The sequence below is a fragment of the Grammomys surdaster genome, unplaced genomic scaffold, assembly GCF_004785775.1.
Source record: "Grammomys surdaster isolate TR1022 unplaced genomic scaffold, NIH_TR_1.0 842, whole genome shotgun sequence".
In the NCBI taxonomy this organism is placed as follows: Eukaryota; Metazoa; Chordata; class Mammalia; order Rodentia; family Muridae; genus Grammomys; species Grammomys surdaster.
Genome location: NW_021605261.1, coordinates 639,719 through 661,809, shown reverse-complemented (window position 1 = coordinate 661,809; position 22,091 = coordinate 639,719). Strand labels below are relative to the sequence as shown.

The 22,091-nt window shown below is 40.0% G+C and overlaps 1 protein-coding gene across 6 annotated transcripts in view; it reads left to right on the top strand.

The window, feature by feature from the left end:
- Positions 1–22,091, top strand: part of LOC114634051 (amine sulfotransferase-like) — a 76,654-nt gene that overhangs the window by 1,382 nt on the left and 53,181 nt on the right. For 2 of the 6 annotated variants that reach the window (XM_028782689.1, XM_028782684.1), the window contains exons 1-2: positions 9,402–9,514; positions 11,615–11,766. In XM_028782689.1, coding sequence (XP_028638522.1) covers positions 11,625–11,766 — 142 coding nt within the window. In that variant the 5' untranslated portion in view covers positions 9,402–9,514; positions 11,615–11,624. The other 4 variants (XM_028782685.1, XM_028782688.1, XM_028782687.1 and 1 more) reach the window with 3 other exon arrangements.

The following is a 22,091-nucleotide window of genomic DNA, read 5'->3' as shown; positions in this document are numbered from 1 at the left end:
CAACACAGTGCAAAATGTGGAAATCAATTTTGTAGACTTATTAAAATGAATGGCCTTGCTGAGAATTTCTGAGTAACTAACAGAAAAATCTTATTAAACTAAATGATTTTGGAGTCCTATGAGATACTTAGATATTATAAATATAGCAGGAGGAAGGGAGCAAGGGAAGAAGGAGAAGTAGAAGAGGAAGAAATAGAGGAAGAGAGAGGGAAGGTGAAGGAGGGAGGAAGAGGGACAAGGATAAGGGAGGGAGAGATCATGCAATTGGAATGAAACAGAAACAAATATTTTTGGAATTATATAAAGATAAAATATTCAAGGGATGGAAGGCTCAGTGATAAGGGCACTTACTATTCTCACAGAGAAACTGGCTTTGGGTTCCAGCATCCACATGGTACTTCACAAGCATCCTTACCACATTTTCAGGGGATCTGATACTTTCTTCTGATTTCCACAGGTATCAAGCATGCAATTGGTGCACATATATGTATTTCAGACAAAACATCTATCTATATAAAATAAGAGAAATAAAAATGTAAATGAAAAAATTATCCCAGTCATTTGTAACACTTGTAACTATTGAAGATTCAGTTTGTTCTATTTTGTATAAGGACTTTTTAAAAATTTGTCAGAAAAAAAATCTAAATAGAATAAAGGACAGATGTGAATCAACATGCAAAGGAAACTTGAATTGGGCCTTAAAATAAATATTAAACTCTAATTGGCCATAATCATGGATATGCAATATTTAAGTGTTCCACATTAATTAGGTTTCAGAGGCTAATGATGCCTCAGCAGTTAAGATCACTTACTGCTTTTCCAGAGAACTTTCAGCACATACCCGGCAGCTTGCAACTCTCTGTAGTTCTAGTACTAGTGGCTTGGATGACTCTGGCCCTGTGGTACCTAGACATATTTGCTGGCAAAGTGCCCAGACACATAGATTAAAAAACAAATAAAAAAATGTTACAGGATAAAAAGATACATCATATCTATGCTATCCAAGTTGACTGTCTTGCTTAGAAAGGTCTTACTAGCACAGGAATATTAAACAGCAGTATGTGATCACTTCAGTAACCCTCATGAGAATTTTATTCAATTTTGGATCTTTTATTTGTTAGGAATATTAGTTTCATTAAAGATAGATATGTGAATGAATCTATTTCCACCCACACTAATTATGCAACAAGTTTATGACTAACAGCCCTGCGATTTGAACTAGTGTATTTACTCTTATGCACAATGCTCTCAAACTTACCACAGCTAAAAGTGCAAATAAATATTTTTGTTTACATGATAGCAATATTGAGGCAAACCCAGCCTTTTTGCATGTGAGGCACTGATCTACAGTTTTACTCCTAACATGTAAATATTTTGACACATGGGTTGCACAGTAAAACGGCCCCAGGAATGATGTTGGATTTAATGTTTTAATCCTGTTCCTAGTGATATGATGTATAGGGGATGATCTCTTAGGAGGTCAGGGAGCAGCAGCAAGCCACCACCCCAGGTAGCCTGGGGAAATACCCTAGAACTGCACAGTACACTGTGTCTCTGAGCTCTGCTGTCTGGGAAGGTCGATGTGTCAGCTGGACTGTCAGCCTAGGACAGTTGAAATGTGCTGTGGGTTACTGGGACTCAGTCCTCTTGTTCATTGAGGAACATCTGGACTGGCTTTCATTTCTACCCATTCCTCTACTTACCCACTGCCATCCCATGTTAATTGTGGTGCTTTTTAATAATGCTTCAATGCATGCAGGCAGATGGACTTTCTATCCTTCTACCAGGGAATGTGTGGTTTCAGCATTACCTCTAGTGCATGCTGTGCATGTTGGGTGCTTCCCGGTGTGAAACCAGATGATTTTCCAAGACATGGACTTAATTCCTGAGACTACTGATTTTTCTACCAAACTGATGCTCTATCAAGACGTTGATCATTACTCTGCTTTTACCCAGACTTAGCCTTATATCCAATGAGAAATCTACCTTCTGATTTAGGGTCCAATTCCACCAATGACATTGGATGTACTTTTGAAGGCAGTAGGAATGGGAATTAGACAGCTAATTTTGGCTCCTGTTGGCATTGTTGTTTTCCTGGACCCTGTCAGCAACCTACCCAACAGTTCTCTTCATTCTGTCTGCAGCTCGTTCCTTTTGTTCCAATTATACATTTGGGATTCCCTTGAGACTACTCCACACCACTGTTGAGACCTTTAGCTAAACACTCATCAATTAGAATGTGATATTTATTTCTTCCTGGGAGTAATTTGTGTTACTGTAGGTCCATTTAAAGCCACTAGTATTTACAGTTTTCCTTAGGGATCTCTGCAATGAGTATAACTTAGTCCAACATCCAGAATGTTGTGGAACTGACCATCAACCATCATTCTTGTGCTTAAATTACCCATAGTACTGCAATACAATACAAACTAGTAATATTAATGATTTAATTGTAGCCACCTGCTACAGAATGATCTTTAGCATCAGTTTGCAGAAAATTTAACACAAATAACACAAAAGCAAGATGTGCTTTTGGTGACCTTGGGGGGTATAATTCCCCATTTTTAGTTTTAAGGTTCCAATTTTTTAGAGTGTGATATGCACGTTCAACCATTTCTTGTCCCATTGGGTTAAAAGGAATTCCAGTTTTATGTTCAATACGAAAGTCCTTACAAAGTGATGTAAAGTTGTTTCTAGTATAGGCTGGCCCATTGTCTGTCTTGACGACTTTAGGTAATCTCATAGCATTAAAGGCTCCTAAGCAATAATCAACTACATTTTTAGAGGCTTCTCCTGTGTATAGAAAAACAAAAAGGACTATTGAGCAAGTGTCAGTACAGACATGTATATATTTTAATTTATTTAAATTCTGTATAATAGGTTACATCTATTTGTCAAATATGATTGGGTGTCGTACTCTGCCCGCGTGCTGGTCATGTGTGGGAGAGCAGCAAGAGTGGGCAGAGATGTCCTGGGCAAGCGGCGGGCAGCGGCGGTCCCAGGGCGTGCTGTTCAGTCATGCTAGACAGAGCCGACCGCATAGAGAAAGGCTTCTCATCCCCCTGTCCTGGGAGCTGGCACGCAGCAGTGGGGGACACAAGACACGAGCCGGCCCGGGCATCCACTTGGCTAGCTAGAGTCAGGATAGGGGTGTGCGAGAGTCTTGACTTACATGAATCCAGAATTCATGAGACATGTTGAGATACAAGATGCGTTGATTTATTATCAGACGGTGGGTTTGGGTGGTGTGGAGCTTTCCCGAAACATGTCGGAAGGGGTTTCTTTATATATTGGAAGCAGGTGGGGCTTCAGGTTACATGACCTAGCAAGGGCTTTATGCTAGGTCTCTGGGTTTTGGGGGCATGGCCGAACACCCAGCCCCACAATTGGGCTTAAGGCCTCTTAGATTAAGGCGTAAATGGAGAACTGGAGATAAAGTAAGACAGTTAGGGAATTGCTTTACAATCATTTTAGCCTGCTCCTTAATGATCTTATGTCAGACACTTAAGGTGTGACTAGAGAGATGAAATGTATTATAATCTCATCTAGCCAATGCAACAGGATCAAAAATTAAGGTTTCACCTATTAAAGCTCTGTCAATGTGACCATTGCCTGTAGCTAAAGGTCCAGGAAGACCAGAATGAGCTCTTATATGGCCAATATAAAAAGGATTTTTTTTTTTTTTTGGTAAGAATGAGGTTTTGTAGTTGTGAAAACAGAGATCTGGCTGGTATATTGAACTGAAATACACCACAAGTTTCTAACAAGGGGACAGACTGAGGCACATATAGTCTATCAGTAAAAAGGTTATAAGCATGACATAGGGTTGAATTTGTTCTGAATTGACTTCTTCAGCTCTCCAAGTTAGAAGTTTAGAACTCTGTTTTGGGTTATTGGCATAACCAATCTCTTGAAGGTGAGTGAGAGTATCAGATAAAGGCCAAGCTGAAGGCCAATCTTGTCCTCTAATAATTGTTACATCAGCCCAAGTATCTATTAATTTTTCAAAACCTTTTTTCTTCGATTATTAACTTAAGATTAGGTCTCTTACTAGTAGTAGATTGAACCCAATACACATCAGAGGAGCCAAAGCCATCTTATCCTCTCTCATGCTTAACAAATTTGGAAGGAAGCAGATGCAAAGGAACTAAAACAAGTTGAGCAATTCTCTTGCCAGCAGGTACAGTTATAATGCCATGTGGGGAAGCAGCCATAATTTTAATTTCTCCCTCATAATCACTATCTATAACACATGGATAAATTTGTAATCTTTTTACAATATTGTTGCTTCACCCCAGAAGTGTTCCCTTGTCCCTAGAGGCAAGGGCCGAAAAACTCCTGTAGGCAGCATCTGAATTCTCATTTCTGGTGACAGTACCACATAGGTAGTGGAACTGAGGTCTAGTCCTGTACTTTCTGGAGTTGTTCTAATAAGTTTAGAAATGGATTTTTCTGGCTTGGCAACAGGTTCATAGCCCCATAAGCTGTTGGCTGTAGACTCCTCGGGGTCTAGGGCTGGCCCCACCACTCTTTTTCCTGACAAGGGACCCCCATGATCATCTGTTTTAGATCTACATTCTTTAGCTCAATGATAACCCTTCTTGTACTAAGGACACATTTCTGTCACGTGACCTGATTGTTTGCTCGTGCTTTTGTTCTTGGGACAGTCATTTTTAAAACGGCCTAATTCCCAACATTTAAAACATCTTTTATCTTTGTGGTTCTGTGCAAGCATTGCTTGTACAGTGATCCCTTGTAAGGCAGCAGCCATGGCCAGACCCAGATCGCAAGAGGGCCCAATTTCAGTACAAAGACAAATGTATCCAGGTAACTCTGTCTCTGCTTTGTATGACCTGATAGCTACATGGCAGGCTGCATTAGTATTCTCATAAGCCAATTGTATAGCAAAAGGAATTCCTGCTTGAGGATCTCCAAAAATTTTACCAGCTGCCTTCAGCAGCCTGTATACAAATTCCTGAAATGGTTCGTCAGCACCTTGTTTAATACCAGATAAATTCCCACTAAGATCTCCTTTAGTAGGTAATTGATACCAAGCACGGTGAGCAGGCATTGCAATCTGTGCATACACTCCTCTAGAAAGTTTGACTTCATTAGCATTACCTTCATATTGACCTCCTAGAAGCATGTTAATATCCCAATCTGCATTGTCTGCCTGAGCATTCATCATGGTGGTTCTCTTACTAGTATCACGCCATTCTGAGCTCCAAAGCAAGTAATCTTCTCCTGACAAAGTATCCTTATATATAGTTTTCCAATCTTGGGACATTAAATTTGCTTTTACCACAGTATCCAATAAAGTTTGTGTGAAGGGGGCAGTAGGCTCATACTGTGCCACAGCTGTTGTTTTTTTTTTTTTAACTCTTTTATCACTTTGAACTCCAATGTCTGATATTGTTTGATTCTTTTGTTCTGTTGGTTAATTACATCAACTACAGGAAAAGCTAACACATAAGATGTATCTTGCCCATCCCTGTAAGCCTTAATCACAGGTCTTTCTAGCACCGATTGGTGCATCTCAAAATCATTGCTCTTTTTTGCACCTGACACTTTAACTCCTGTAGTTCATTAGTCAATTTCTGCAGCTTAATTTCCATCTCTAATTTATATGCCTTCATGTCGATCTCAGCTGCTTCTGCTGCATCAAACACCATAGGTGGAGCAGAAGGTGCACAGGGAGGTCAAGACTCATTGTGATATTTGGCAGCCCTTTCTTTTAAATAAGTTCCTTACTCCGGGGTTAATTCATCATCAACATCTCTAATGTCTTTAATTTGAGCTATAAAAGGAGCACTAGGTCTATATTTTTCTGGTTTAGAGTTGAGAGGTCCTTTTTTTGTGAAAGCACTATCTGATAGGAGTTCTTGGAATTCTTCAAGCTGTGCCTGGGCAGCAGCTAAGGCTTGCAAGATCTCTTTATCTATTTAATTATCAATAGCATCTTTTATGAGCTCCCAGAGGCAGAGGGAGTTTGGATCTGCCTGGGTGGTTTTCAAAACTTCTCCAACTGTTTCCCATGTTTTCTTATTCAGAGTTCCTTCTTATGGGAACCATGGGCAGCATGAGTTTATTTCTGCCAAGAATTTTTCTAACATATGATTTGAAAACATTGCTCCTCCTGTCTGGAGCAGCTCTTGCAGGCTGTGGGAAAATGCCTGTTCAGAATTCTCCTGCCCCATAATTCGCTGTCACATAGGTGTGGTCGGCATTGGGTCAACACCTATTCAACCTAGACTGTATCCCTGTAAACACACTTTCTGCAAACACAGACTCTAAAAAATAACTATAACTAGTGCTAGTATCAGTGTTGTTCACTGCTTACCAAGTGCGCAGGATACTCTCTTTCTTGTTCTGTTTTCCATGGAGCTCTACCCAAGTCTGTGTTCCTCAACTTGTTCCCCGTTTTCAGTCCTGATGTTGGGCACCACCTGTAGCTGCCTGTGGCCACAAATCAACTGGGTTCACCTCAAAGGGGGGCTGAGAATGAAAGGGGGACAGAGTGTGAGGAGAGATGAAGACAATACAAAGTATTCTGTTCAAGGCTCAATGCTTTAATGTTTAGTTCTCAATTTAAAGAGGAAGCCCCACCAAAACCCTCTTGTTTCATCCAGAGATGAGTGGGGGAACTCATCCTTGGTGACTGCTGGAGATGGGTAGAGGAGGAGATAGATGGAGGAACCTATCCTTTGTCACAGTGGAGATGTCACAAGGCAAACTCAGCATCTCAAGGCAAGCTCAGTGGGCAATCATTCTTCTAAGGTCCTGTACATGAAGCCAAGGTGGGTAACTCGACCTAAGTGTCAATTGTCGTGCAGCCAAGGAGGAAAACTCCACCTAGGTCCTGTTATTTTTGGTCTATTGTGGTAAACAAGGTCTTTCAAGCCTGCTCAAGGCTAGGGGGAGGGCACATTTAATCATTGTGAATTTCATAGAAACAAGACTTTCCATATGTTTGGGTGTTTTTTATTTATATGACCATTTTACTTGGAAACACTCAGAAGCTCAAGAAGCTCCTTAAACTACAAGATACTCTAAAGTGTAAATACCTCAATGTTCCGTTTTCTGGAAATGACTTATGATCGTCTCCTCTATGGTGTCTTGCAGCACATACAACTTATATTCCAGGCTCTACACAACTTCTGCTGCTGTTCTTGGTGGTCATCCCGTGTCAGCCATCTCCAAAACTAATAAGGTCCCTTGCTGCAGCTGGACTGCAATTTTAAAAATATCTTCTTTGGGTTCTCTTCAGGAGACTCCAGCCCTGCCACACTGTGTCAAGCCTCAGCTGCTCTCCACAACTCCTTTATGCCTTCAAAATCGATACCACCTGGGGGATTCTGAACTACTAAGTTCAGATGCAAGTGGGAGGTACAACCTCGTCTGCTTCTGGAACATAGCTTCTATAAACTGACTCTGAGGAAGTTTCCCCCAAAGACTTCACTTAATAGTGCTGATGAGTCTTAATAAATCTTCAGCCTGAGCTGAACAGCAACTATTTCTCTTGCAAGGCAAAAGATTTACTTTGGTGGTTCTGATCCTAGGTGATCAGTCCTTGGTGATTTTTCTGTCCCAGCTGACCAGAATCTATTGACCCAGCCAAGTGAAAGTTTTGTCTCCTGTTTAATCATAGACATTTCGTCAGTTTCAGTTGTCCAGATACCACAGATTCTTCACATAAATGGCCCACTAGTGTCTTCACTTCCCTCTGAAACTTCACAAGCTACATTTCCATTCTGCATTGTTCTCAACATTTTAATCTTACAGATTCCTATATAACAGCTCACTGAACTCTTAATACTTAGTGGTTCTTCTATCCCAGAATTCCACAGTCTTTCTCACATCCTTCAAAAACAACATGGTAAGTTCTTTCTCAGCAATTCCCCACTATACTGGTACCAATTCATCTTAATTAGGTTTACTGTTGCTGTGATGACACACCATGACCAAGCAACTTGAAGAAGACAGGCTTTATTTGACTCACCCTTCCATATCATCATGCATTATCAAGGAAAGTCAGGACAGGAACTCAAACAGGGCAGGAACCTGGAGAAAGGAGTTGATATGGAGGACATGGAAGGGTACTGCTTCTTGCTTGGGACTCTAGGCTTGCTCAGGCTGCTTTCTTATAAAACTCAAGACAGGCCAGGGATGGCACCACTTACCAAGACCTAATCCCTTAACCATCAATCTTTAATTAAGAAAATACCTCAAAAAAAAAAAAGAAAAGAAAATACCTCATAGCCAGTTCCTGTGGAGGCCTTTACTCAATTGAGGTGTTTCGCTTTCAGATAACTCTAGCTTGTGTCAAGTTGACATAAAACTAGCTAGGACATATAGTGACTTAATTTTCCCCTGTTGCTGTGATAAAATTATGATTAAAAAAAACTTGGGTAGGAAAGTGCTTATCCTATAGCTTATAGCCCACCATGAAGGGAAGTCAGTGCAAGATCTTAAGACAAGACCTGCAGCAAGAGCTGAAGCAGAGAATATGGAGGAATGCTGCTTATTGGCTTTCTCTACTTGGCTTGGTTAGTGTTCTTTATTGTATAACTCAGAACAATTAGGGTGTGGCACACACATAGTGGGCTCAACTCTTTACATCTATCATCAATTGAGAAAATGTCCCACTGAGTCTCATATAGGCCAATCTGATAAAGCCTTAATTGAAGTTCCCTCTTCTCAGATGACGTAGACTGTGTCAAATTGAACACAAAACAAACAAACAAACAAACAAACAAAAACCTAACCAGCAAAACTTGGATGAAGACAAGAGTAATAAAGCCCTGAAAAACTAAAACTAGCCAATGAGATATTCTTAAAAGTATTTGGTTATCATCCTGTGTTGGAAGTTATCCCAGCAAGCTGTAGCTATAGATGTCAAAGATAACTTGCTGATTACCTAATAATTCTCATAATTAATTAAAAGTGAAATTTATCTTCCACATATTTATAATGTTTAACTACTTTTATGCTCCTAAAAACATCTGATATGATTTTTCTTTACCAAAAAAATATTACCCAATGTAAAAAAATATTATCCAATCATTTAGCTGTCCAGCGTTTTAAGGTCAAGCAGGGATCTCCTTTGATCAAAGCTTAAAGTTTAATAATCAACACAGTGCTTGAAAAGGGAAAAACCACAAAACCCAAGTTCAGAGCAGGGTGTAATGCAGGATAGCAACAGCACCACAGGCAATCTGATAAGTGTCCACCACTCAGTAACCACTATTTCCAGTAAGTCAAAACTTGCAGCTGAGCCAAGGCAAATTTATCTGTCCAGGCCAGTAAGGCTGTTGTGGCAAATGTTCTACGTCTGTTTAGCCTGTGGAGGCTGAAGAGGTCACAGTATCACAGGTGAGTTCAGTTTGCTTAGAACACTTGCATTTGGTCAAGATAAACATGGCAGGGAATATTTATACCTCAGCTGCCCATCAATTCCTGCTTCTCTTAACATTTCATCAGAACTGGTTTTGCTTCACCAGTTCATCTGCAAACTGTGAGTAGAACAGAACAGATTCAGAAAATAACAAGGTTCTTCCTTTCTGCACAATGTATGCACAGTCTGTGGATGGTGGTGCATGATTCTAATCCAAACACACTGGAAGAAGAAGAACTCAGTGAGTTCAAGATAAGCCTGGTTTCTATACTGAGTCTCATGATGGCCAGGGCTACATGAGGAGACTTTGTCACAGTATTTTTCTCACTAATGTTGTTTTCCTCCTTTTCTTGAGTTTCAGTGAAAAAGATAAGGGTACATATACTTATTTACCTTCTCTTTATATAACCATTTTTCTTCCATCACAAAAATTCTCTGATGTCCATTTTCAAAATGAACCTTCTTCACTTCCACTTTCCACCCATTTTAGAGAATGAAATTCTCCCCCTCCTGTCACCCTACTTCCTTCTACCCTCTCTCATCTCTCCTTCGCTCTCTTTCCTTTTTCTTCTTCTCCAACATCTCTGTCTCCCCATTCTCTTCTTTCTTATGAAACACAACGTATTGTGACTGAACACAAAAAATAACAAGAGAAAATTTCATTTAAAAGCATTCAGGCACTCCTATCCAGGAATGTCAAGGTAAAATACAAAATGGGTATTTACAGAGTGTGTGGAAGGTATTGTGAGTAATAGGTGAGGAGTGATAGTGACTCACTTCTATTTCCTCTTCACTTCAGCAATATTCTCTATGAACGGACTCGCCATTGATCAGTGTTACATTTTGTTTATTCTTTTTAACATACTTTAAGAGGCAAGTTTAAGTTTTCTTTTTCAATATCAATGTTTTCTGTTATATATGTCCACCAAAATAATAGTGTGTGTTTGTGTGTGTGTGTGTTCTTTCAGTCTAGCCTTTCTATCTCTAATACTCTGTAGTCAGGATGGGTAGATTTGAGTTGTCAGGGAGGAGGGCCTCAATTAGATACTTTTAGTTGTGTTCTGTACCCACAGAGATTTACCCAGGTGATTCTAATGTAAATGATTGTCTATATGATAAATGTTTGTAGAGATATTAGTCCAGTATGTTACACATGACTGTAATCCCAGTATAGGCAAGAGCATTCATGCATATTGAGGGTAGGTTGATCTACATATTAAGTTCTGGGCCAGCCTACACTATATGGAGAGTGCTTGTCTCACTCAGTTCATCCACACACCAAATTATGTTGTTTATTAACATGTTATTGAGTGAATCCTATATTTTCAGATTTAATGAAATTGAATTTCTTAGAAACAGCATTTTTAAAAATAAATATCCAAGAGAATACCACTAGTGCTAAGGTAATATAAGAACTGTTAGCATTCCCTCACTATTGTAACCTTCAAGTAGAGGGAGACTTCTTTGGAAGATCCAGATCAAACTCTGAGAAGATCAGGTAAGTCTTAGGATAGTTTGCTGTATATTTTAGTTCATTTATTATTTAGACTTCAGTTACATTTCTGATGTCAGATTCTTTGAGTGGAAACTGAAATTATGAAAAGTTTTATAGGAGACCTTATAAGTATAAGTGAGTAACCTATCAGAAGCACACACATTGGCATTAGTAATTTCAAGTAGCCACTCAGTAGCTAAGTCCCAGAAGCCTCATTCAGAGAGATCAGGTTATTCAAACTCTACATTAAAGACAAAAGACATACCTTAAATAAATAATTTCTTATTTTTTCAGAATGAAAATATGCAGGTAATAAAATTAAAAAATATTCTAGATTAAATGCATTGACTCTGTGCCCAAATTTTTGTTATGAATCTTCTAGAGGGGCTAGCTCTGTGACTTTGGAAATTTTGGTTGACATCTGTGTAGCCACATTTCCTCTTCTGTATGTGTAGAACTATAATCCTTTCCACATGGAATTATAGGAAAACATATTTCACCTATTACTAGTTGTTTCCTCATGTATAGTCAGGTGATTTATGGCTACAATAAAGTATTATAGTATTTAATTAACACCATTGTTGTTATTTGTTTCTTTAGAGTAAATATTTGTACAAATAAGATGCTTAGATGGTGCTTGGCACTTATTGACTTCTCGGTAATTAGTGTTCAGGATTGCAATAAATACTTAATTCACGAAATGAATTCTGTGTTTTTACTTCTAGGTAAATAATTATGGATGATATGAATGAATATTTGTTTAACTTTAACGGATATAATTTTGAGAAAGCTTTTGTGAACAATGAGTTTTTAGAAAAGATGGAAGATTTGGAAATTAGAGATGATGATGTCTTCATCATCACGTACCCAAAATCTGGTAAGTGCCATCAATGTCTCCTTTGGTTTAGTACTATGTGTGTAAAACTGGTTCCTGTCCACTCACTAAGAGCAGCAAAAACACATTTACATAAGAATTTATGATCACCTAGCTTCCATATATGTCTCTGACAAAGTCCAGATTGAGTCTTCCAAAAGTAGACTGTTATTTCCCATATTGGATTGATTTCAAGACCAGTACATGATTGAGTCCTAATAGCTGAGCACCTTTAAGAAGAATACAAGACACATAATTTCTCTCTTCAATTCTCTATCCCACAAGTTCTAAAAACTTGAGGCAAGGCACCTTGTCCCATCTGGGATATAGTCAAGCAAAGGTGGGTCAGGAACATATGTCCAATACAGTTCCCCAGTTACCCTTGTCAGGGCACTCAGCAAGGAACATATGTCCAATACAGTTCCCCAGTCACCCTTGTCAGGGCACTCAGCAAGCTCACAGGTCGGCATCATTCTTTTTCTCAGCAACAGTATGTCTCACCAATCTTTTTAAAGTTCCATGGGCCTCTTCCAGAATACCTTGTCCTTGAGGACTATACGAAATCCCCATAATATTGTTGACAAAAAGTCTCCACTGCTCTACTACAATTGCCAGACCCATTATCTGTTTTTTTAAATTGGATATTTTATTTATTTATCTTTCAATGTTATCTCCTCTCCCTTTCCCCCCTAAAACTTCTCATCCCAACCCCCTCCTCCTATTTCTATGAGGGTGTGCTCCCACCATCCTCTCATTCTCACCTCCCTGCTCTCGAATTCCCCAACACTAGGGAATCCAAACTTTCAGGAACCAAGGCCCTCCACTTCTACTGATGCCTGACAAGGCCATATTCAAATACAGGTGGATCCATGGGTCCCTCCTTTGTGTTCTCAGCCTAGAAGTTTTAGAATGGACGCTCCAGCTTGTTTCTTTGGACCATTTGCTTGAAAAATTGTTTTCCAGCCTTTTATTCTAAGGTAGTTTCTGTCTTTGTCACTGACGTGGGTTTCTTGTATGCAGGAAAATGTTGGGTCCTGTTTACGTATCCAGTCCATTAGCCTATGTCTTTTTATTGGGGGAATTGAGTCCATTGATGTTAAGAGATATAAAGGAACAGTGTTGCTTTCTATTATTTTTGTTATTAGAGGTGGAATTATCTTTGTGTGGCTACCTTCTTTTTGATTTGTTGGAAGAGGATTTCTTTCTTCCTCTGTCTAGGGTATAATTTCCCTCCTTGTAGTGGAGCTTTCCTGCTATTATCCTTTGAATTGCTGGGTTTGTGGAAAGATATTGTGTAAATTTGGTTTTGTCATGGAATATCTTGTTTTCTCCATCTATGGTAATTGAGAATTTTGTTGGGTATAGTAGCCTGGGCTAGCATTTGTGTTCTCTTAGGATCTATATGACATTTGTCCAGGATCTTCTCGCTTTTGTAGTATCTGGTGGGAAGTCTGGTGTAATTCTGATAGGTCTGCCTTTATATGTTACTTGGCCTTTTTCTCTTATTGGTTTTAATATTCTTTCTTTGATTTGGGCATTTAGTGTTTTGATTATTATGTGATGGGAGGTATTTCTTTTCAGGTCTAGTCTGTTTGGTATTCTGCAGGTTTCTTGTGTGTTTATGGGCATCTCATTCTTTAGGTTAGGGAAGTTTTCTTCTGTAATTTTGTTGAAGATATTTATTGGCCCTTTAGTTTGAGAATCTTCACTCTCCTCTATACCTATTATCCTTAGGTTTGTTCTGCTCATTGTGTCCTAGATTTTCTGGATGTTTTGTGTTAAGAACTTTCTGCATTTTGCATTTTCTTTGACACTTGTGTCAATATTTTCTATGGTATCTTCTGCACCTGAGATCCTCTCTGTGTCTCGTATTCTGTTGGTGATGCTTGCGTCTATGACTCCTGATTTCTTTCCTAGGTTTTCTATCTCCAGGGAAGTCTCCCTTTATGATTCTTTATTGTTTCTACTTCCATTCTTATGTTCAGGATGGTTTTGTTCAATTCCTTCACTTGTATTGTTGTGTTCTCGTGTAATTCTTTAACAGGCCTCTACCTATTTAAGTGTATTCTCCTTAGTTTCTTTGAGAGTGTTATTTATGTCCTTCTTAAAGTCCTCTATCATTATCATTATAAGTGATTTTAAATCTGAATCTTGCCTCCCTGGTAACATGGGGAATTCAGGACTTTCTAGTGTGGGAGAACCAGGTTCTGATGATGGCAAGTAACCTGGGTTGTTGATGCTTATGTTCTTGCACTTGCCTTTTGCCATCTGGATCTCCTTAGTGTTACCTGCCCTGTCTCTTACTGGAGCCTGTCTTTCCTATTATTTTGGTTGTGTCAGCACTGTGTGAGGTGGGTGTTGCTACTGGGGTTAGAGCTGAGCCCCAAGATCTGCTCAGTGCTTGAGCCCAGACCAGAAGGAACCAGTGCTCTGGGCCAGGAGTGAATTCCTGGGTCCCAATGGGACCCATTTACTCCCTGTTTGGGCCAGGTGTTACTGTAGCCTTACCTAAGATATGGCCCAGGTTAAAAAAGGGGGAGAGCTGGAAAACCTTTGGGGCTGCTCGGCAAGAAGCTGACATGGGCCAAGGACAAGGAAAAAGGCTGCTTGGCAGGAACATGACATTAGCCAAGGACAAGGAAGTAGGCTTCAAGCAGTAATGTTGTAAGGACCCAAAAAGAGGACCCCCAACTCAAGTCCCGATCAGCACGCACCCAAGGAGACACGAGAGGCTGACTTGATGCAATGGCAAAAGGCAGTTTACTAACAAGGGCCCTTGGATCGAAACTCATCCCACACAGGGGAGAGAATTTCGAAGAAGACCCCAAGAAGTTTAGAACTTTTATAGGGGGAGACACAAAGGGGAAGGGAAAAGCGGGAAATTCTGGCGCGGTTACATATGATTGGATATTTCAAACATCAGCACTTTGTGTAAGCAATCATTTTGACAGGCTGGATGGCCCACTATTTTTGACCATGAAGCCTCAGACCTTCTAGGATAAACACCAGGTGGCCCATTACTTACTTGGGCATGTTTAGATTGGTCAAGATATGTCTTTGGTTGTTTCTACATTTCTGGTCACCTCGTCCCTAGAGGGGCTTGATATTTTTATTATGGCTATTCTCAGCAAGCTCAGCAAGCCGTCCTGCGGTCTTTGCCAAGTTGCTTGTGGTCTCTGCTAAGTTGTTTTAATTCTTACCCTTACATTCCCTACTCTTTCTATTTGCAAAGGATTTTAATCTTAAAATCACAGATTAATATCATCTTCAGGTTCATCTCTCTTAAATCCCATGTCTCTATCTTGTCACCAATAGCTGAAAGGTGTCTATTCTGTATTTAATAAAAGCTAATATTTTATTTATCTGTTTTACCTGTCCTGAACTCTGGAGCCTATGTAATTTCTAATTAATCTCTAGCTGTGTGGCCAGCCCCTGACTTATCTGGACAACAGAAGGTCTATTAACAGACCCACTTACCTTGGGTATTCCAAACCTTGAAAAGATTTCTTCCACGATCTTCTTAGTCACCATGTTGGCAGTTTCATTCTTCCTGAAAAGGTGTCTATAAAAACTAAAAGATATTTATTTTCATATTTTGTCAGCTCAACTTCTGTGAAGTCCATCTCTCAGTAAGCACTGGGCCAGTTGCCCTTCAGTCTCTTTTCCATGGTATACATGGAAGGCCTTGCATTGATTAAGGCACAATCTCACCACAGCTTTCACCAAATCAGACAGTCTTTCTTCTTGTGGGAGGATTAATTTACAAAAGCCCAATTTGTCTATCACTTGATGGTCGTTGGTGGGATATCTGAAACTGCTATCTCAAGTGTCAAAATAGTCTCTGGAACCCTTAACTGCTAGAATCATTGTTCCCTGGGCAGCTTTTTTTGGCAGTCATGTCTTGAGCCCTCTGGTGCCCAGGGCTGTAGATAACAGCCACTTTCTTTGGTTCGAAGAGGCTCTCAGTATTTCTGCAGATGTCAGCAGTCCTCTTTGTCTATAGATTGCACCATGTACTCACTTTCTATCTACCACCGCTGCTCCCACCATCCGCTTACCTTCTGTTGTCATCTGTATACCAGTTCAACACAGTGATGGATGGGAGAAGAGTCATCAGTCACAGGCAGCAAGGTGACAGGATTCAACATGGCCGGTGGTGAAAAGCTCATCCTTTCAGTCGGCAACAGGCTCATCTATTGGTCAGGGGGCTGCTGAATAGTTGATGATGTTAAAAGTCTTCTCTGGTGGGAGCAAACTGAAGAGGTTAAATGTCTTTGTGGGAATTCTGTTAGCCATTCACTGATATCTGGGACTTCTGGCTGTTTTTGAAACTCATGAAGCTGGTACTCTTTTTCTCTAGCTTTTAGGCAAGTGGGGGGTTCTCCAGGTCATCTCTGGTCCTGTCTGGGCCAACTTAATCTGTGCCTTCAATTTTGTCTTCAGGGGGTTTGTCTTTTCTCTTTACAGTAAGCACACTGATCTTTTTCCAGTAAGCATTGCTGTATCACTCTTCTTCCACTTGGCTTCCACCTTCAGTCACCCAGATTTCCTGTCTGTCTAAGTACTATCTTACCTCTTGTCTTTCTCTCCTATACTTTGGCCACAATCCTTCTTGCCTGTAATCTCGCCTCTCTAGCTTTCTTTTAACTTTCTCACTCACCTCTCTCTGGACAATGTTTCTACTTACTTATCTCTTTCTTTGCAAACTTTCTCTTTAGCCTTTCTTTCTTTTTTTCCTTCCTCTGTCTCTTTCTTATGATAAACTTTCTCTGTCTCTTTCCCTTATATCTTCATCTTCTCTCCTTTCTCTTTCACTGTCTATACTTTCTTCTTCTCTTTCATGTCTACACTTTCTTTTTCTCTTTCACCTATCTCTACACTCTTATTGTACCTCACTGAAGCCTACCACACACCAAGTTAAAGGGGAACACCCTCTTCTTTTTCTAGAACTCAGCAGAGCCTATTTTCTAAGTCTTATAACCCCCAGAGCTGGTAACGATTACTGTTTCTCTCTAGGACCCTGGCTCAGTTATAATATTCACACTTAAGGGTGGTTCATGACATTCTGTAACACTGGTTTTAGTTAATCTGCAACCTTCTCTGTCTGAAATTCACAGATATACATGTAAGTAAAATTTCCATAGGCATACAATATAACCAAACAATTCAGAAAGAACTGAGGCTCAGTGTATAAGGAGATAACATCACAGATATAGTACAGTATGTGATTTCTCAAACAAGCACAGCATTGTAACTTAAAATCATTTCAACAATGGCAGAGTAAAAAACACAGCTGAGGCTTGGATGTTTGTAGATGTCCATAGTTGTCTTCTCTCATCTCTATAATAAAACATTTTCCCTCAAACATGTCTTTCTCCAACCCTGGAGAAAGAGGTAAATCTTGTCTGAAGCAGAGACTATAAAAAAGAAGTTTCTTTCTGTTGTTAAAGATACATTGTTAACAAGCAAATGGTATTTCAGTTAGTAACAGTTCCTGTGTTAAAGCTATGTCTCCCTGTAAATATTCTCCTCTGGCCGGCTGCACTTTCCTATCGAGCTGCTCCCTCCCCACTCAGTTCTGAGTTCTCTGGGGAGGGAAAAGTGGCTCTGGCCCCGCCCCCTGCATCTAGTTTGTGAGACTTAACTTTTTCACATGGGTGATCACATGATATCTCTCCTTCTTTTATCACTCTGAACAGTATTACTGTCTATTCTTGAAAAGCTAGGTCCGAGTGGAGGCAATCTCAGGACCTGGAAGCGGTACCAATTCTCAGGAAGTAACAGATAGGAAGTTTGCCCCGTTGCATCCTGGGAGATGTAGTCTCCCAGCCGCCACCATCGTGGCTTGTTGGAAAGCCTCTCAGCTCTGCCAGCATCTATATCCAGTGTTTGGAAAATTGCACTCCGCTCTCTCTCTCAAACTCAAAGCTGGCCTGTCTTTCTCAGCAAATCTTAACAGTGTCTTACCAGAACTGGCCCTTTGCCACCATCCTGCACTGCAGGGCCCTCAGACTCCACCTCCTGTTTTCAGATGGTCTCTGTGTGTCTGTGACCTCCAACCCAGACCAGGGGCCTGAGGGTTCCTCTCCCTCTGGCCCGTGTGGGGCTGGACTCACTGCCCCTGAGCCCATGCTCGCATGCATGCACTCTCTTCCTGCACGCATGAGAGGGAACAGCAGCGCCCAGACCAGCCATGCTGCAGCCCAACCCCAGAGTCAAGTTACAGATCTCTCGCCTCTGTTTTTTGTTCCTTTTTCCGTCCTCTCACCCTACCGTCAGTTCAAAATCAGAAACAAAAGAAAATCCTCAGTCCAATGGTCTACAGTCAAAGATAGTGATGCCGTCACAGTCTGTTTGTCCCATGTCAAAACTCAACAAAAACTTACAACAAAAATGCAAACACACACAAGACTAACGCAGTCAGACACACTCTCACTCCAGCTGAACACAACTTCAGATGGGAAGGATTCCACGTCTTCCCCCAGAGAAGGAGCACTCCGTCTCCTCCATTCAGAAACAGCAGTCTGGCTTCCCAGACTCCCTTCCACTCTTGAAGTGTCCCCCAAGAGTCACAGCTTGTGGTTTGAGGCACATCTGCCCCCTACCAGCCAACTAAGACCTCACAGTCTATAGTGAGAGCTGCAATACAGAAGCAGCAAAGGCTGCCTAGATACAGACCAAAATACAGAAGCAGCAAAAGCTGCCCAAAACTGAAACCAAAATACAGAAATAAAGAAACAGCAAAAGCATCGGCGCCTTACTCACTCACTCAGACACTCAGACACATACCATTCCCATTCATACAGACCTGCCTCCAAGGGTCTTCGGGTGTCCTGGGTGGTCATGCAAATCCTGGACAACCCCCCAAATGTAAGGACCCAAAAAGAGGACCCCCAACTCCTGTCATGATCAGCGTGCACCCAAGGAGACACTAGAGACTGACTTGATGCAATGGCAAAAGGCAGTTTACTATCAAGGGCCCTTGGATCAAAACTCATCCCACACAGGGGAGAGAATTTCGATGAAGATCTTAGGAAGTTTAGAGCTTTTATAGGGGGAGGCACAAGGGGAAAGGGAAAAGCATGAAATTCTGGCGTGGTTACATATGATTGAATATTTCAAACATCAGCACTTTGCGTAAGCAATCATTTTGACAGGCTGGATGGCCCACTATTTTTGACCATGAAGCCTCAGACCTTCTAGGATAAACACCAGGTGTTCATTACTCACTTGGGCATGTTTAGACTGGTCAAGATATGTCTTTGGTTGTTTTTACATTTCTGGTCACCTCGTCCCTAGAGGGGCTTGATATTTTTATTATGGCTATTCTCAGCAAACTCAGCAAGCCGTCCTGAGGTCTTTGCCAAGTTGCTTGTGGTCTCTGCTAAGTTGTTTTAATTTTTACCCTTACAATGTGATATTAGACTAGAACAAAGAAGTAATTTCAGGTAGGAGTCTAAATTGTAGGCTACAACAAAGAAGTAATCTCAGGCAGGAATCTAAATATTAGGCCAGAACAAAGAAGTAATTTCAGACAGGAATCTAAATTTCAAGATAGAACAAGAAAGTAGGCTTCAGACATGAAAATGACATTGGGCTATGATAGGGAAGTAGGCTCAGATACTTTGGTCATCCTGATAAGCCTTTAGAAACAGTGATCAAGGGAGTGTTCATGTAACTGGGTTTAATGGCTTGCTTTTTACTATTTGTGTTTATTGTATTGCCTGTTCCTTGACTATTTGCATCTATTGTATTGATAGACCCCCAACCTAGAACTGACCTTAATACATGCATGTAATCATTTTTTTTTTTTTTTTGAGACAGGGTTTCTCTGTGTAGCCCTGACTGTCCTGGAACTCATTCTGTAGACCAGGCTGGCCTCAAACTCAGAAATCCACCTCATGCATGTAATTAAAATGGTATAAAAGCATAAAGGAAGAGGGGGTATAGGATAAGGGGTTTTAGAGAGGGGAAATAGGGAAAGGTGATGACATCTGTATTGTAAATAAATAAAATATTCAATAAAAAAGAATTTACGATCAGATAAAATGTAAATGAAATTTCAATCTGTATGATAGAACGCTACTTTCAGTGTATATAGTGTACACTATGATGGGAAGTTATGGGAATGAAATGTGAAGCATAGAACCAAAAGCAGACACTTGTTCAGCACTGACCTGTTCTGGCAGACAGGAATGATACAGTCTGAAATCTTTTCTTCTGATTGCAAATGCTTCATGACTTAGTATGAATTTTATACTGAATATCATTTACATTAAAATTATTCCACAGAAACTGAGATCTACTTAACACAGTTTAAGAAGCACGTGTAAAATTGAGCTTTTTCTTCTGGCCCTAGGCCCCTAGAATAATGGCTTGGAGACTCAAAATGTATCTCCAAACACTTTGGCCATAAACTTTGGTTAGTTGCTTGATTAGATCATAACTTAATATACCATTTATTTGAATCTACGTTCTACTACATGACCAGTTACCTCTGTTCAACTCCCGTGCTTCAGGTCTTCTCCATGTTTCTGGACTCCTTCCCCACCCCACTTGAACGTCTCCCTCTATCTCTGTACCAGATTTACAAGCTTCTATTACTTTGGATGACATACATTCACGAACCATAAGACAGTTCTTTCTACATCTTCTTCATTTCATGGGAAACTTTTCCCCTGAGTCATTATTATTATTATTGAAGAATATATCCTTAGGATCGGTTTGTTTACAGTCCTTTAGGGAATGATTTGATTGTCTACACAGTGACAGTAATGGAATTTTTGTGCTGTAATTGTCCAACCATAATTCAATTGTGAGCAGTAAACTCCATGTCCTCAGGAGTTTTAATCCATTTATAAAGAGGTGTGTTATTTGACCCTTAAAGGTACAGCAGCCTTTTTGTATTCAGCATTAACATCTTCTAAAGCTAAAGATTCAATTAAATTTTCTTTAGCACTTGGATCGCATATTGCTTTATTTAGAGCTGTAGTTAGACTTTGTAAAAAGATTTATTTGAACCCTGGGTTATCTTTGTATACAGTTCAGTTTGTCCCTGTTGTTCAACCTTATCCCAACCACTTAAAGCTATGTTGCATAATACTGTTCCAGGACATTGTTTTAGGACATCATCATCAAAGGTAACCTGTATTCTTAATTCAGAATATTGACCTTCACTTAGTAATTGATTCTTGACAATATCAATGCTTCTAGCCTTATTTTGTAGCTCCATGAATGAAGCCTCATCTTTCTACAATATCAGCCATTTTAACTGAGGGCCAAGCCATAGAGTGGTTATTATTAAATCTCACCAATCTTTTGGAGTTATATGATTATGTGGCCCAGTTATTAAGTATCTGTTTGATCTATGTTAAGTGTAGGCCATAATTTGTTATTGCTTCCTTAAATCTTTTAAAATCCTGTGCTTCTATAGGTTGCCATTTGAATTCTCAATAAGGTTGTGGGTTTCTCTCATCTTCTGATAATTCCTTTATCAATGCTGGGAAAATCATTTTAAGTTTCTTAACAGATATAGATTATCCTGAAGTCGTGTTACAAGATGGTGTAATATGTTCTGACCTTGCTTCTTCTGTCTCTATCTTTGTGTTTGTTTCAATTTTTATTTAGACTTGTTTGTAAATTTTCAACCTTTCCTTTATGATTATCATCTTTGTATATTTTCCATTCTTTTTTTCTTTCATTGATTGATAAATTAATTCACTTTACATCACAATATCATCCCCCACCTAACAGGACCCCCTTCACACAGTTCCTTCCTCCACTCCATTGTCCCCTTCTTCTCTAAAAAGGGGAACTCTCCCTGTCCAGCATATCACCCTACACTGGAAGATAAAGTTACTGCAAGACTAAATGCATCCTCTTTCACTTTGGACAGACAACACATCCCAGTTAGGGAAACAGGATCCATAGGCAGGAAACAGGTTGAAGGACAACTATCACTTCAGTTGTTGTGTGACCTACATGAAAACCAAGATGGATATCTGCTACATATATGTGGGAAGCCTAATTCTAGTCCATGCTCACTCTTTGATTGTAGTTTAGTGTCTGGGAGATCATAAGGGTCCAGGTTAGTTGACTCTGTTCCTGTGGAGTCTTTATCATCTTTGGGTTCCTCAGTTCTACTTTCAACTGTTCCATAAGATTCCTTGACCTCCATCTAATAATAGGCTGTGGGTTTCTCCATTTGTTTCCATTGGCTGCTGGTGGAAACTCTCAGGGAACAGTTATGCTAGGTTCTTGTCTACAAGAATAACAGAGTATCATTAATAGTGTCAGGAATTGATTATAGCCCATTTGTGTAGGTTTCA